This window comes from Anticarsia gemmatalis, chromosome 9 (assembly GCF_050436995.1).
Source record: "Anticarsia gemmatalis isolate Benzon Research Colony breed Stoneville strain chromosome 9, ilAntGemm2 primary, whole genome shotgun sequence".
NCBI lineage: Eukaryota > Metazoa > Arthropoda > Insecta > Lepidoptera > Erebidae > Anticarsia > Anticarsia gemmatalis.
The window spans coordinates 8,306,347-8,323,292 of NC_134753.1; the positions used below are offsets into that span (position 1 = coordinate 8,306,347).

Sequence of the window (16,946 nt, forward strand, 5' to 3'; positions counted from 1 at the left end):
AAAATCCCCCTTTCCAAATCGACTAATCGAATTTAATCGTACCTATAAGAAAACAAAAACTCATTAATGCAGTCTTTTAAGTTGAACATGCTGTGAGTTATTACCTTTTCTACGATAAGCGATTAACACTAGCTATAAGTTTTAATCCTCTCAAACCTTGACTAAGAACACACTATACGGTAGGTTGATTTGCAAACCGGGGAATCCCAGACTGGACAGCAAATTGGCATGACCGTACTTTAATTAAAAGTTACTTATATTAATAACTCATTGCGTAAATCGCAATAACTTAGAATGCGACGCAGAACCAATATACATTACATTAATATTATGCAGAGTATTGCGGTTCGTTGCTAAGATACCATATGTATAAAAATAAAACACAAACTTTGCTTTGCAAAAATATTATTTTAACTATTATGCAGTGTATTATCTTTGAGTTTTAACGTAAACGTGTTTGTGTTTACCTCGTTTATTGAGTTATAACTTATTTTAAAAAAATACTCTAGAGTTTTAGCAAAGTCTCTTGATTAGTTTTATTATAGATTACTAAGTTGCGTATCACAGTTTAATTCTTGAGACATGTTATCAATCCCTGAAATAGCTACACAATTGATTGATAAAAGTTTAACAAATGCCAACGAAAACAATTGCCGGACAATATTTCTAGTGGGAAGTAAATATGTGGTAAGGACAACAAAAAACAGATATTATGCTCCCTGTGCTTTCTCACGGGATCCGCCTAAAAATTTAACTTGATAACAATCATCAGATTTTTGATGCAATAGCATACAAGTCGTCAACGTTTTTCAGCTGAATACCTTAATAAGAAAATAGGATAAATACATTTTGGACCATGTTGCGAAAGAATTTAGAACTTAAAAAATATCTAATTTTTTTAAAAACTATATACCAATATATAAATATTGTGAATAGTTTTATCCAACTTATAATATGTAGCATGATTTTAGGGTAAAACTACATTGCTGTATGCGTTCCTGGAAAAGAACGAACAACCACGCGAAACTTTAGTGGTTGAATATTCCTTTGGAAGAAAATCAAATCAAAGACAAGGAATCGATAAGACTTTGTGCCATATTTGGGAATACGGTGGCAAACTGGATACACTTAATAACGTCTTAGCGTCTATTCCAGTTCGTGGAAAATATTTTTATTGCGTAATGATAGACTTAAGTAAAATTAAAAGCATATGGGAAACTTTAGAACTTTGTGTTGAAACGATGAACCAAATTTATTCCGGATCAGAAAGTTCGCCGGAATTAATTATTATTGGAGGAAAATATGACAATTTTAAAAACTATGGTAAGTAGTTGTCTTCATAACATTAAAGTTTGTATCCAATGTCAATTCCGCAAAGCAATGTTATGCAAAGAATTTAAATTCCAGTAGGCAAGTAGGTACTATATATTTAGTTACTGCCTGTTTTTTTTTTATTTTCAGATAGTGAAATAAAGAAAGTAGTATGCGTTACTCTAAGAAGTTTTGCGCTGCTCACTAATGCTCACTTAACTTTTTACTCGTCCAAGGAACCCCAATTGTTAAGACGAGCTAAAGATATGCTGTTTAGCATAGGTTTTGGGAATGGTATACCCGTAAAGGATAAAAATACGAACTATGCCAAACCGTTATTCATACCCAAGGGTTCAGATACTTGGGAAAGCATTGGCGTACCTTCCTCAACTATGGATCAGGCAAGTATCTATAAAAATGTTAAAAGACGTAGTTATTAAATATTTCCTGAGAAGTAACTTCGTAAGCGAGCAACGTCGTGGAACAGACTATTTAAAGCCGAGAACTATTTAAGGTAGCGGGTTGTAATAACTAAATTACGCTACGTATAAATATATTAGATACATAAGTAAAACTAAGTTTTATCATTATTTTTCCAGGTGAAAATTCGTCATTTATCGAAGATACCTCCGAATGTACCAAGCACAGAAAATATTTCAACAGACATGCAACAACATGCTCATCCTGAAGCTGCATTAGATTCAATCGTCGTGTCGAAGTATAACGAGTTACGCAATATGGACTCCTTAGATGTTTCTATAGATTATTTGTTGTCGAATAATAAATAATTATTTTTGCTTTATAAACATTTATTTACTTAATTTGGGTTCTTCTTGCTCTTAATCTTGCATCTAAAGCTTGAAGGGCATGCTGTGAGGCTTCATTCTTAGAATCAATTGCTAAGCTTACTTGTAAGCATCTGTACGCCAAAGTCACATCCCCTGTGGACTGAAATAAATTTTATTAGCTTTAATATGTACCTTAAATAGGTGCCTACAGCTAAAGAACTTATATTTACCAAAGCAACATGGGCAAGATTAAACCATATATTCGACCGAATCTCAGGATCTGCAGTAAAATAAAGTGCTTGTCTAAAACAAGGCATAATTAAATCCCATTGATTGCAATACAAGCAGCAAAGACCTAGGTTGTTATAAATCTCGGGCCCGGCTGGGTTTGTAGCCAATAATCTCCTGAAACAAACATAAGGTTTATGTAGTCTCATTTAGGTACTAGTTAGAAGTTATTGTACCAAAGAACACCTTAGTTTGTTGTCACCTGTAATATCGCAAGGCAATTTCGGGCTGATCGTTGTAAAAATTATACATTGCAATATTAGCAATAGCCTCCATGTTGGATGGATCTTCTACAGCTACCATTCGGTATTCTTTGACAGCTAAGGCAGAATTGCCCATCTGATCATGGATCCTTGCTTGTTCTATTAGCAACGGTGGATAATCATGAAATGCAGATAAACCCTGCTTACATACTTCTAACGCTGAGATTGGTTGATTCAATCCAACGTACATTGCGACCAATCGAAGGTATATTGAAATGTGTTTGTTTTGTTTCAAAGCTTGTCGTAAACAATCTTCTGTATTCCTGTACATCGCAAGTGCGTAATAGCAACGAGCTAACGAAAAATTCCACCACCAGTCTAAAGTGTCTTCTGTCTTTTGCGCTTGGAATGCCACTTCCATAGCCTGTGAAATGCATAATTATTTTATGTCCTATCTAGAGATAAAGAAATGTATAGTTAATAGTTTAATATAAACTTAGCTGGAGCAACACACACAGATGTAGCAGATTCTAAGACCAGCCAATAAACCACAAAAAAGGTGATTAGCGGTAATAACAGAAAACCATATAAGCCTTTGTACTGCGTAGTTAAACAACTATTGAATTTATATTTTATTTTATTGGTTCCTAATGTTACCTAGTAATTGATTCGCAAATACTTACTTTTCGTACATCTCCTTCGCAGTAATAAACATACTCAAACAACGTTTTGGCGGCTGGGACAAACAGTTTGTCGTCTTTTGAGAGAAATCTCAACGATAACGGTGTACCAGCAGTAAAAGGTCCGCCGGAAGCAAGAGCTGTTGCTGCTCGAGACATTCTGGATGCAGTATTCAGGGCGGTCCTTGAAGTACGTGCACAGGAGGCATTTGTACCCGCCCTTGATCGCACCGTTGCCGTAGTTCTTCTCTAAAATGGGTATAACATGGCATTTACTAGCAAATATTTTAAATACATATAGGTAGGTATATAGCTACTCCACCTTACACTGCTGCTAAAATTGTTTTTCTTTATATTATGTGAAATTACTAAACTTCATATGAGTTTTAGTACTGACCTGTGCAGTTTCTACATAACGGCTTGTTCTAACATCGCGTTGAAACGAAGTTCCTGGTCTAGGAGTCTTGGCAACTGCTGTAGAAACTAATTCATCTTGCTGTGGATAATATTCAACCTCTTCATATCCATTACCTACGACTTTCGCCTGTATTGTCATAACCCGCATTCGAATGAACTCTATCATTCTGTCATTTTTTTCTTGCAAAGCACTAGCACACAAGGCAAGACATTCATCAAACTGTTTTGTTTTGTAAAGATTTAATATCTTGTATTCAATATCCATTTTGGAATTTTAGTAATGTAGGTTTCCAATTTTCTGTCTCCATTCAATGCCTAGCAACCAACGCAACAACAAAAACGCTCCATACATAGTTAATTGGTTGGTGTAGGTACCTACATAGTACAATTTCCTTAATTATTAAAGTGCATTTTGATTACAAAATAATACATTCTTTAACGAAATAAGAGCTAATAGATACTTTTGGTGGGATGCAACCCTCCCTTCCACCTTCTGAGTTAAATATTAACCCTACGTGAGAAAGTCTAAAATTAATCCATTAACTTGTTCGTGCAGCAGACTTTAACAAAACGTATTTACAAACAAATAACTATATACCTAATGTTTTTGTTTCCAAGTCCTGTATATTGATAGTATAGGTACCGACAGCAATGTCGATTTTTAAAACTTACCAGTTATGTTGACCACTATGCTGTATAAAATACATTGATAGGCGACCATTTCAACTATACGTAGGTACGTGTTGGAACTTTAAACAAAGTCCTTACGTATCTACTAAATTATCACACTCTGTTTATTCTGTCGCTAAACGCCCCATAACACTTTAATGTCCTGCAATATTCTGACGTCAAAGAAATTTATGATGCGAAAACATATTTTCACCCTATTTTCATTTCGAATTGTCAGATGTAATCAACATGTTTATTTACTTTAAGAAAATAGACTTTAGAATTCGCACCTAATTTAATTTTAGCATAATACCCAATTTCATAAATAATTGTGGTAGAGCGTTGCTTCTTTGTAGTTGCGGCCTATGCCTATATATCTATGCCTGATGTCTACTTTCCAGTAATGAAGGGTTCATAATTTATTTATGAACTAACCTGACTTTCGTAAAGAACTTAAAAAATACTGGATTCCAGCAAATACGTATTTTTCTAAACATATGTATGTGCATAATAATAACAATTGGCAATGCAAATAAGTATAAGACACGATGTCACACAAAAAAAATTGACAAATTTAAAGTTGGTTAAACATGTATCTATGATTGACGATCTCTGAAGAGGGTGCAAGAATATAAAGGCAGAATGGGCAAATCTTTTTCATTATCAAACAGGAGTTCCACAAAACAAGTCGAAAAATGATTCTGAAAAGTTTAATTATTCTTATATCCGTCAGTAACATTTTTACCGCAGAGTCATGGAGAAAACCAGGGTGTCATCGAATTGGTAACTTCATTACTTTGTTTATTTGATAATTCATTTTACCTGATGCATTTCACTACCATACCAGATTCTTATGGGGTATATACTTATTTACTTTAAGTCTTCATTTCCTATATGTAACTACCATGCAGCAAAGTTCAAAATAATGAATACACTTCAAATTCTCACCTTACGTTGTATGTATCCGACAAAAAAAATACTGCCCTTGACTAAAATCTACCCAATTGATTATATACTTTAATTTAATTAATATACGCAATCTTTATAGGTCATACCAGAACCATAAGCATACCAGATTGTGTGGAATTTAAAATAACGACAAATGCTTGCCGTGGGTTTTGTGAATCTTGGTCCTTGCCTAGCATCATGTTGGGATTCAAACGGCACCCCGTGACTTCGTTGGGGCAGTGCTGCAATATTATGGAATCTGAGGATGTAAGCAAATAACTTAAAACTTATTTACAGTAGGTCAGCTAAGTTAGCGATAATATCTACTATATTATTTTACTTTTCTTCCAGGTTCCAGTAAAGGTGTTGTGTTTGGATGGAGAAAGGAATTTAATATTTAAATCGGCCGTCTCATGTGCGTGTTACCATTGCCAAAAAGAATAATGTAAACTAAATAATAGGTTAGCTGAAATAAAAGCAGTGGACGATGACTGTTCATCTACAAATAAAGACATACATAGGTAGATAGCGTATGAAACACATTGTCATGTATGTTAATAATAATATAACATTTTGAATTGTAACTTGCAACATTCTTCTTATCTTATTTAATTAATAAGAGCAAATAAACATATCGAACAATCGTATACTTGCAATTTTATTTTATCACTAAAGTTACGAAACGTTGCGTTATCTTTATCTCAGGTGATATACGGTATTAAGCAACAATATAAGAATAAATTTACTTCACTCCACCCAATATACTTACAAATAAATTACCTAATTTACGACTCAAACATTTCAATAAAGATTAGAAGCCCATGCCAAAAGCAGCTTAGTGGTGGTATGACTTTTACATAGTAGGTAACGAACAAAGTTAAAAGTTTTTCCAACAACATTAAAATTTGTAAACCAAACGCCTCCACACTATTCACAATGATGGATTAATTAAACTATAGATAATGGAAATCGCTGGAAAGTTCGATCCAGCAATCTGCTAGAAAACCCGACCACTAGCGGCTATCAGTTACATAGGCAATATCAACGGTGACCAAATTATAAAATGGGTGAGCTGAGTCACTGTAAAAAATAAATATGGAGATCTATATCAAAAACCGGGTTTTTGATAAGTATACAATCTTCTCGTAGGTATGTACGAAACATTGAAAAAGTAAGTTTGGGATATGAACTATAGGGATATAGAATTAACAAGCCTTGAAGCGATATAAATATAGGTACGATTAATATAACACACATAAGGCTAGTTTCGCGGCTAATGAATGAATGTCGGATGACCTATTCGATAGATTATGTGTCAGTGAAATGTATGAATACGGTGTCGAAATTCTACATATAAAGCATAATATAGGTACCTACTAACGAGTACCTACTTATTCAGAAGTAGTGAACCTGGAAGTAAATGTAAGGACTGAAAATACTAAGGGCCAGTTCCACGGTTCAGTCAAAAACCAGTGTCAAAATTCTATCTATAAGCTATTTGATACCGATTCGGAAATGGTAATATCGGCCACTAAGTTATTGCCAAACATAATAAGTAACTTTACAAATAAGTAAAAATAAAGTTAAATCTCTTTCAACTTTTTTTAAGTCGAAACTAATAATTTTTTTAATAAAAATCGAATATAATATACCTAATCAAAATTAATGCATAGGTACATTTTATCCTTCGTACAACAGCAGTTTTATTTGATTTAATTCAATCGAGCCGTAAGTCTAACTAACTCCTTGTGATGGCTCAATCTAGATTTTTTTTAGATCTTCTCATTCGATTGGCTACGACGCAATGCTGTATGTACGCGAGTGCATCAGTATATTTACTAAAAGATTTGATGATAGACGAGTTGCCGTCAAATAATGGCCGAGAAATCTAGCCAATACCACCCTCACGCTGCTGTTGGAACTTTACTCACAATTAAATATAGGTACCTACTGAAACTAGTATCTGTCTTCTTAGTGTCTCTAGTGTGTATCTTAGTCTTACTAAGATCGAATTATTTTTAATAGTGCTAGGTACTCTAAATTTGCTTCTTCTGTCAAAGTATCAACGTCAGTCGGTTTGTGTCATAACTGTCACTTTGTATTTACCATGTCATGAGCTTTTCGGATGAATTTACGAAATTTTGTACATCAATGATTACTACTTTGAAAATATAATTAGTTTACCACGTTATAAAGACAAAGATGTTATGGAGGACAATTCAACGTCTACATGTAAAAAGCCAACATGGCAAAACTGTGTTCACTGCCCAAGACTGCTTTTCACTTCTGCCACGGAATTTGAAAGGTTATAAGAATAATTTATATTTTTACAAGGCTAAAAGATTTCTAATTAACATGTATGTCTTAAATACCGTTTTTACAATTTCAGGCATGTTCAAGATAAACACAGTGTGAAAGAAGGTTCCATAATCCTATGTCAATATGGGAAAAATGGCATGTGTTCAGCCTTGCAGTTTGGTGATTTACGGAAAGCAGGTTTTAAATATCACGTAAGAGAATATCACCTGTATACAGAAGATTCTAATGATGACTGGACTTTCTATTCTTCTTCACAAAACCTTCCAGCAGTATTAAATGATCCTAATAGAGGCAAGCAGAGTAATTTTTTCACCAAAACATGGGGAGATAGTTTTATTGACAAGGTAGATATACACCCCAGTCCATATCTACCTGAAATAACTATAGCACATTTTGAATCATACTGTAAAAGAGTTGCTAAGAAGTATCGCCGCCACTGTAGACTAAAAGAAGGTGTACCAATCAAAACTAAAAGTCCAGTTGTAGAAAACTTATGTGAGGTGCCTAGCATATTTTATGAACAGTCATTACCACTAAATGATCCGGATGTATTTAGTAAAGTATTTCCTAGTCTGTGCAATTCTGAAGACCCAAGTATTGCAATACGATCTCTTCAAGAAACATTGAGTACATACTTAGATGTCATAGAAATGAAAATTTCCAAACAAGTGGCTCAGAAATCAGATGCATTCTTTCATGCAATGTTATCCCATGATACCATAATGGAACAAATGGCTCGAGCAGTAAATACAGTAAGGAACACTAGACAAAATATTACCAAAATTAAGGGAAATCTAACTGAATGCCCATTGAAGTTAGCTAGTTTAACAAAAATAAATCACAATTTAAATAATGTTCATGAATTGTTAAAGCTTATGGGCACAGTACAACAAACACAACCAATGATACAACTACTTCTGAGTACATCTGACTATGTTGCTGCCTTAGACTTAATTAGTTCTACACAAAAAGTATTATCTACACGACTGTCTGGCATTCAAGCATTTAGACACTTATCTCCACAGTTGACTGAAATGAAGAGGTTAATACATAAAATGTTGAGTAATGAATTTTTGAGATTTATTGTAACGGATTTAAATAGACCACCTAAGGATGATACAGATATACCAGAAAGAGAAAAAATTGTATCTATTGTGTCAGGAATACTTCGCTTAAAAGAATTTGACTTTATTGACACATTCAAAATTGAAGCCATGACTTCTATTCAAACAACTATCAAACAATGTGTTATAGAAATTATATCAGAGAGAGATGGAAGTACCGAAATTGTGTTAAGAGGATCTGGGGCAGATAATACCCGGTTATTGTGCAATGAAGGAATAACATTCCTGCATAAAGTGACTCCTAACTTAATTAATTTGTTTAAAAGAATAATATCATTGAATAATTTGATATTGGAAATAACTCAAATGGATGATGTGACAGGTAATGACAGTGAAGATATTTGGACTACTGAAGAATTACTTTCGGTTGAGGAAAAGTTGAAGAAAATGATTGCATCACTTTCAGATTACTGTAATGAAAGATGTGCTAATCTCATTGTAACTAAAACTGACAAGGATTATGTATTTTCTGACATGTCTCAGTTATCAACCCTATCTAAACTTATAGAACATTTCTGTGATGAATGTGAAAAAATTACTGGACACTGTAGTAATGCGATGAAATTAGCACTACGTAGCTATGCCATGAAGTACATACAATGTCTACATGCAGAAAGAAGGACGCAATTGACCACTGCTCTTAATGTGGAGCGCTGGAAAGCTGCAGATGTTCCTTGTGAACTACAAAGTGCAATAAATACAATACATGAGATGGGAGAAATACCCAACACAATGCAGTATGATAGTGGAAAACCAGATGGTAAATATTTATTCATAAACAAAGAAAGCTATGCTGTTGTGGCAACAGTTCAACTACTGATAAAAATATTACTTGAATATTGTGATGCAACAAAACAATCTCCAGTCATTGTTCAGTACTTGGTACATTGCATGTTGGAACTGATACAGTTGTTTAATTCCCGATGCTGTCAGTTGGTTTTAGGAGCTGGAGCAATACAAAGTGCTGGATTAAAAACGATATCTACATCCAATCTCGCATTAGTCTCCCGGTCTCTACAGGTCGTAATGTGGTTTCTGCCCAAAATAAGAGGCCTGCTTGAGAAACAACATTCTAAAGAATTATCTCTGAATGGCTTTAGTAATATAGAAAGTGATATAGTAAGCCATAAGCAAGAAATAGAGAATAAGATTTGTCTCATAGTAAGTAATATGCTTGCATCTCAATTGGGTGGGTGGGATGCTAAACCCCCTGTTCCATCTCAGACATTCCGAAATATTTCTAAACACTTAGTCAAATTACATGAAGCACTCATTGATATTTTACCAAATGAACAAATAAGGATAATTTATAAAAGAGTACATGATAATTTCAAAGACAAGCTAAGAGAACAATTAGTAAAAATGAATATAGTAGCAAATGGTAGTCCTCAACATGGTGTAGTCACTTCAGAGTTAACATTTTACTTACAAACTCTCAAGACACTCCGAGTTATAAACGAAAACGATGCCGAGGACAATATACTGTATGATATTTGGTTAAATTAAGTTTACTATAAGATATAGATGATATGGTATAGCCATTTTTTTATTTAAATACTTATTATATTTTCCACAAGCTATCAACCTATTTATTAATACAAATAAGTAATGTTTGTCTTTTTATATACCTTTGGCGAAAAATTGACTTGTACAAAGCCAAAGAAAATGTAATGTATAGAATGATAAAAAAACTTTAATGTGTAAATAAAGCTGTTTATTATAGCGAAATGAACTTATGTACTGTCTTCTTTCTGTTAAATATATCAAAGTATGTATACATTTATACCATAAGTTACCTAAATGTTTATAGTAAATGTCAAAAAGTAGTATATTATATATCTAATTTATCACATTAATTATTTTACTAGAGAAAAGCAAATATAAAATTATTCCTAAATATCTGGATTTATTAAGGTGTTCCGTCACCTGAAGCGTTAGGTGTAATATAACATTTCATATTCGTTTTTGAACTATTAATACCAGTAGAGGTAATGCTCACCTCTGTAATGTTACATTACAGGCTAATGGTTCAGGTGGGAGGTAACCTTAACCTTTTCACCGCCACGGACGTTAAGAGACGTAAAATTGAAAATCGCTCACGACGCCATCGACGTGATAGCACGTCAAAAATATCACTTTTTTATAGTTCAAAATAAACATACAACAATACGTTTCAAGTGTTTTCTTTCTCCTGTTATTATTACCTAAACATATTTATTACATTATTACACAAAGACATATAATAATTAGACAGTTGTACCTGAAAAAAAAACAAAGTAAATCATCATGCAAAATGTATAAATTTAGCCCGCAAATCCACGCCACAGACGTGAAGACGCGTCAACTAGTGATGTGCAAGGAAAAGGACTACAATCTAAACACTTTATGCAATATTTCGAAAACAAATTGAAATACTTCACTCCTTTCTGAAAAAAAAATTTTTTGTCTGATATGTTTTAAATTAGATTCAATACAAACCTAAATATGTAATAAAACTACCATATCTAGTGATAAACTCATGACTAAATAAGTGCAAATCGATCATTTTGTGGCAACTCTCGCGCATCTCTATTAGCGGAATCCCTTACAGTGCTTCGTACGCCACTGACGGAATCAGACGGCGCGCTCTGACGTCACCCGCGCTGCTGGACACTCGTAGTGTTGTTGCAATACGTTATTAATAATAGGTACATAAATTCTTGTGTATAATAAATTTTTCGTACACCATCTGCGCCACAAAAATGTCTTCAAGTCAAATGACGACAGAAGAGCTGTTGAGAGTGTTAGAAGGTGTAGAAGATGATGTTACATATTCTGAAGCAGAATCTTTAAGGAGTGACGATTTAGAGGTAAGTTATTGTTTGAATACATTAAACAAACAATAAAGGTATTATTAATGTTGTAGGACTAACAAAAAAACACAGTTATCATGCCAATACGTACTATCTATGTTTATTGTACCTTTTAGGTATAGTTACTACTTTTGTCGTTATTCAATATTAGAAATATGTTATCACTACATAGTATATTTGTATGCTTAAATCTTTAAAACTACGCAACAGATATTGATGCGTTTTTTTAATAGATAGAATGATTAAAAAGGAATGTTTTATGTATAATATTACATTCAAGAAATAGTGGAGAAATATTGTTATTAAATACCCGTGCTAAGCAGGAGCGGGTCACACTGGTACATCTCTAATATAAGGCGGCAAAATTTGAAATCGCAGCGCTGACCACGCCAGTGGCGTTTCTTAACGTCAAAAGGTGTCGTCACAACTGGGATTAGTGCTGTGACTTTTTGAATAAAATATTTGAATTAAGTACTTTTTTTATGCAAATTGTTCGTGTATATCATTGTTATTTTTGGGTAATGAGTACTGAGTAGTGTAAAGTTGACACATGGGAGAAATTCAATAAAATTTTGTGGTACTTTTATGCAATTTTTACTCATAATATAAGAACACGTAAAATTAATCGAAGTTTTATCGATATACACTTTTCCCGTGACTATTATTTTGTAGGTATAAACGAAGGAATTTATTGCTTGGCGTGGGGAACACCGATTTTCAATATTACTCTGGCGGTGAAAAGGTTAACGTTATTGTAATGAAAGTACATATTATTATATTACAAAAATGCGACAACAAACAGAGAAATTGCATCATAAATAAAATGTAATATTTTACGCAGTTATTCCTTTTTCTCTGTCATGTACTCCAAAAATAATATACCTATTTAATTATTTTATAGTCAACAAGCTTGGTTAAAGGTGCTTTTTGGAGGCATATGTATACATTCGTAATGTAAAGGTCATATTGATAAGAAACTCGTTCTGTTAAGCGATTTAAAACTGTTATCTTAAATTATGTTGCTTGATTATAACACTAATATGGCAAAAATAAACGTGACAGATGCATATTATGCAAATACCGTACATGTTTTTATATTTTAAAACCACAACCAAATACCTATAGGGAATAAAAAATAAATATGAGTCGGAAATAGGTAGTCGGAGGAGGAAATCTACTTAAAATAGAGTCCATTCACTAAGGGAAAACGTGCTTCTATCTAAAAAAAATTGAAATAATTGTATTTAAACTTTTTTATTAATACCCACATGAGTCTATAATCAAACTTATTAGAATTCCCTCCAAGGTCCGTGTTTTTCTGTTATTTATGTATCGCACTTTCCCTTGGACTCCCGCTTTTGGTTTGTGACTGGAATGTAGACATTCCAGGCTTCTAAACCTATCACAAACCAAAATAGTTAGGGATGACTTATCCTACTTACCACATCAACATGCTGCTATTTTTTTCAAAGCTTATTACCGATAACATACTTAGATGGTTCATGAAACAAATGGAATAGATGTCTTGAGTTTTAAAACGATTTTTATTACTTTATTAACATATAAACAACATCGTAAAAAAATATAACAGCCATTACGATTTTATTTCCCATGGTAGGTGTGCCTAGTTTATATACAGCCACGAATAGAGACCGCATTACACGCAACTTGAAAAGCCAAAAAAAATGCAACATCTAGAAATATATAGATACCTCTATACCTACCTGGTAGAAATTACATTTTTGAAAATGTAATCAATCAGATATTATAGCTCCAAATGTTCAGTAGATAAAAAGCGACATGGGTAATGTCTCTTTGATCATTATAAACATTTTTTTATTTTTTATTTCATTACTGTTAGATGCATTATATACAATGTTTTGTTAATGATTAAATAAGCCACCTAATATGAAGAAAGAAACAAATATGAATAATGGCGAACCAGTGTCTCTGGTTGGATTTGTATTTCGACAAATTCTGCCAAACTGAGAGTGCCAGCTCGAATACCTATATGGTCAACATCCCTAAGACTGTAGATAGGTACCTACATCTAAGTAAACATTGCTATAATCAATTCAATGATGATACGTATCTGATTGTAGCCATCACATACACCCTAGCACAATTTATTTGCTCTTACAACTTTAACTTTACATTTTAAGCTCGACCAGTCATTAAAATTGCTAACTTAACAGTAATAACTTATTTATCTAAACCCAATATTCATCATAATTATATTCCCCACTTTGGCAATTGCATTTATTATACTTATTATACGTACATAATATTATACTCTCTATACATACTATACATACTTTAAATTTATAAAGGTGACAAATACGAGATGGTTTTATTCGCTTTTAAGGTATCTAATGATTACATAAGTGATTTCAACTATCATAAAAATAAGATGCTAGTGGGTATCTTATTACAAAAGCTACACAGGTACAAAAAACTTGAAAAGCCATAAGTTTACTAGTCAAGCGAACTTCCGACATTGGTCCCAACTTAATCAAAAATAAATTTATTAAAGTCATATTATTAATTGTTATACTTTCCTCGTCTTCAGTTCTTTCAACTAAGTGCAAAATTGTCAATATTTGAAGAATTAATTTTGATAAGAAATTAATATCTTTTTTCGCAATTAATGTTCTACTAGCTTGAAGCAAGTCTGTTTCAGCGCTATATTTAGGTAAACGATGTCTCGGACATGGGATGATGTGAAATAATTGAGGTACTGAATAAAGGAAATTAATGATTTGTGGTAAGAAAAACAGTAAAACTGTTTTACTGAAATGGCTCAAAATCGCCACAACTGCAAATGTCATGCCAGAAACATAACAAAAGGTGTCTCCAACAAACACCTTTGAAGGATACCTGAAATGAAAAAAGTTTGTTTAATACAATTAGATTCAACTTACTATGTGAAATCTAAACTGAAAATATCTGGACAATAATCATATGCATACAGCTTTTGTCTAGAGTCAGAAATCAAACTAGTATCTTGAGTTACACCTAAATATCCAAATAGAATCAATTGTAGACAAATACTGCAGAGACAACCAAGGCTTTTTCTATGTCTATGCTTCTTTTAAAAAAACAAAAAAAAAATGCCTACTTACCAGTTGTGCTTCAAAAGTGCTAGTGTAGTTGCAAGATATGGTATCATTATATGCAGCGAAAATGTATGTGCCTTATACTGATCTCCTCTTAATTCGATGATGTTAAATACTACAATGGATAATGCAATAACAACAGACTGTCCCACTTCAAGTCCATTGATACCAGCCAGTATGTTTATAGCATTTGTGCAAAATACAGCTAACATTCCCATATAGATGTAGTATAAAAATCCTGAAACATATATAAACTATAACATAAGCATTCTAAGCCTAAATCAAGTGTTCATAAATTCATTGGCATCTGCACAAATATTAAATAAAATACAATTAACATAAAGTAAAGGTCCACAACATTTTTACAGTTAAACCATTTTAATGATTTTGATGCAATTTGGCATGAAGATAACTTATTAGAGACTTGGAGGGAAACATAAATGATAGAGGTTTTTGATGCCAAGGTGAATGAACAGTTAGCAAGGGTAGCAAATGTTATTTATTTAAAAAATATAATTATACTTACCAATGTTAACAGAAACACCAAACCAATACCTCAGCGGTAAAGGAACAACGAATGTGGTTGAATTAAAATTGACAAAGTAAACCACAAGCAGAGGTAAGGAGGCCACAGTAGGTAATAGTAACTTGTATCTCCATCTTAAGTCCAGAACATCATCCGCAAATCCCAACAGCAGCATGCAACATATTGATAATAGTCCGGCCAAAAGTTCTGCAAACTAAAGGAAAGTACATTGAAACCTTCGCTACAAAGCTTTCATAATAATAAACCAGCATTAAATTTTCTTACCCACCACCATCATTTAATTACTTTGACAATATAATTATTGTCATTAAAAATAGCAAACAAAATGATTAGGAGTTAAGTCAAGTTTATGTATAAAAAATCTATACTAATATTATAAAGCTGAAGAGTTTGTTTGTTTGTTTGTTTGTTTGAACGCGCTAATCTCAGAAACTACTGGTTCGATTTTTAAAATTCTTTCACTGTTAGATAGCCCATTTATCGAGGAAGGTTATAGGCTATATATCATCACGCTACGACCATTAGGAGCTGAGTAGTAATGAAAAATGTTACGAAAACGGGGAAAATTATGACTCATTCTGTCTTACGTGACGCAAGCGAAGTTGCGCGGGTCAGCTAGTCATGAATAAAATTTATTTAGACCTTGTTTGTAGTAAAGTTATAAAGTAATGTTTATGTGTTCGTAAACAATCTCAGTTGGAAATAATCCTTCAAGTACCAAATAAGAACATTGCCAATCAACCGTGTAGCAATAATGTAATATTATATGTAATAGAATATTACAAAATAACATACCTCATTGTGGGGAAAATGTTGAGTGTCCATCAATCCGTTGCCAAAGACAATAGGTATGAATATGAAGCTTGTTACTAAGAAGATACATCCTGACACAACACCTATAGCTTCTGGACTGAAAAATACAAAATTATCATTAAACTCAACACTGGATAGCAAACAAACAACAAAATATGTCCATAACATTGTTATCAATAGTATTCATATATTAATAATTGTATTATTTTAGATAATAATAGTTTTTAAAAAGGCAGGTTAGAATCTTAAACTTACATTTTATTTTTATTCGTTTTACATAAATCTACACCATACAGGCCGGCTTTCACAAACAGATCTTTAAGGTTGGGAATCAATCCGTCTGTTATTTTGTAGGCTAGAGCTGATAGCACTACTAATATCAATATTTCCCACATTTCGATATGTTTCACTAGATTACAGATATTACTAAATTATTAATACAGCCGGTTGGTATTATTACATCGCACAACAATTAAAACTTTTATAAATCTTGGAAGTTTGTGTACATTTTCATTGCATCAGATGGCACTAGTGACAGCCGTGACAGGCATGGATACGTCATGCCTACATCAGTGAGATAACACTAACATCAAAGGGATGTGACAAATAACAGTAAATTACTAATCACCATATCGATTTTTATTTGGACCTGTAACGAAAACCTGATATAATTAAATAACAAATCGGTGAGTTAACAGTTTCATAAGAATCTAGACTATGAGTTTTCAACTAGGTTATGAAGGTAGGTAGATTCCTGCTAATTCGAGTACCTACGTAGCATAGGTACGACGATGAGTATTGATGAGGCTGCATGGGCATTGATCCCATTGCCAGCCAAATAAAAAAAAACATCTGATGTCATCATTGTCAT

At 32.9% G+C, this 16,946-nt stretch overlaps 5 protein-coding genes across 5 annotated transcripts; 3 read left to right on the forward strand and 2 right to left on the reverse strand.

The window, feature by feature from the left end:
* Window positions 1-389: 389 nt before the first annotated feature.
* On the forward strand, window positions 390-2,099 carry LOC142975263 (cytoplasmic dynein 2 light intermediate chain 1). The gene is made up of 4 exons (XM_076118003.1): window positions 390-687; window positions 972-1,323; window positions 1,462-1,712; window positions 1,911-2,099. Exons 1-4 carry the CDS (start codon window positions 583-585, stop codon window positions 2,097-2,099), a joined length of 897 nt encoding a protein of 298 aa, XP_075974118.1. The 5' UTR covers window positions 390-582.
* A 25-nt stretch (window positions 2,100-2,124) lies between these two features.
* On the reverse strand, window positions 2,125-4,424 carry BBS8 (tetratricopeptide repeat protein 8). The gene is made up of 6 exons (XM_076118005.1): window positions 4,360-4,424; window positions 3,668-3,807; window positions 3,274-3,519; window positions 2,590-3,014; window positions 2,330-2,504; window positions 2,125-2,259 (listed from the first exon to the last, which is right to left on the reverse strand). The coding sequence occupies exons 1-6, from the start codon at window positions 4,406-4,408 to the stop codon at window positions 2,125-2,127; spliced, it is 1,170 nt and encodes a 389-aa protein (XP_075974120.1). The 5' UTR covers window positions 4,409-4,424.
* A 607-nt stretch (window positions 4,425-5,031) lies between these two features.
* On the forward strand, window positions 5,032-5,933 carry Gpa2 (Glycoprotein hormone alpha 2). Its single transcript, XM_076118668.1, has 3 exons — window positions 5,032-5,139; window positions 5,405-5,571; window positions 5,656-5,933. Exons 1-3 carry the CDS (start codon window positions 5,052-5,054, stop codon window positions 5,746-5,748), a joined length of 348 nt encoding a protein of 115 aa, XP_075974783.1. The 5' UTR covers window positions 5,032-5,051; the 3' UTR covers window positions 5,749-5,933.
* Window positions 5,934-7,379: 1,446 nt separating this feature from the next.
* Window positions 7,380-10,795, forward strand: scat (VPS54 subunit of GARP complex scat). Its single transcript, XM_076118632.1, has 2 exons — window positions 7,380-7,609; window positions 7,694-10,795. Exons 1-2 carry the CDS (start codon window positions 7,512-7,514, stop codon window positions 10,251-10,253), a joined length of 2,658 nt encoding a protein of 885 aa, XP_075974747.1. The 5' UTR covers window positions 7,380-7,511; the 3' UTR covers window positions 10,254-10,795.
* A 2,329-nt stretch (window positions 10,796-13,124) lies between these two features.
* On the reverse strand, window positions 13,125-16,622 carry Alg7 (Alg7 dolichyl-phosphate N-acetylglucosaminephosphotransferase). Its single transcript, XM_076118647.1, has 5 exons — window positions 16,331-16,622; window positions 16,058-16,172; window positions 15,242-15,455; window positions 14,722-14,953; window positions 13,125-14,476 (listed from the first exon to the last, which is right to left on the reverse strand). The coding sequence occupies exons 1-5, from the start codon at window positions 16,468-16,470 to the stop codon at window positions 13,990-13,992; spliced, it is 1,188 nt and encodes a 395-aa protein (XP_075974762.1). The 5' UTR covers window positions 16,471-16,622; the 3' UTR covers window positions 13,125-13,989.
* Window positions 16,623-16,946: the final 324 nt, after the last annotated feature.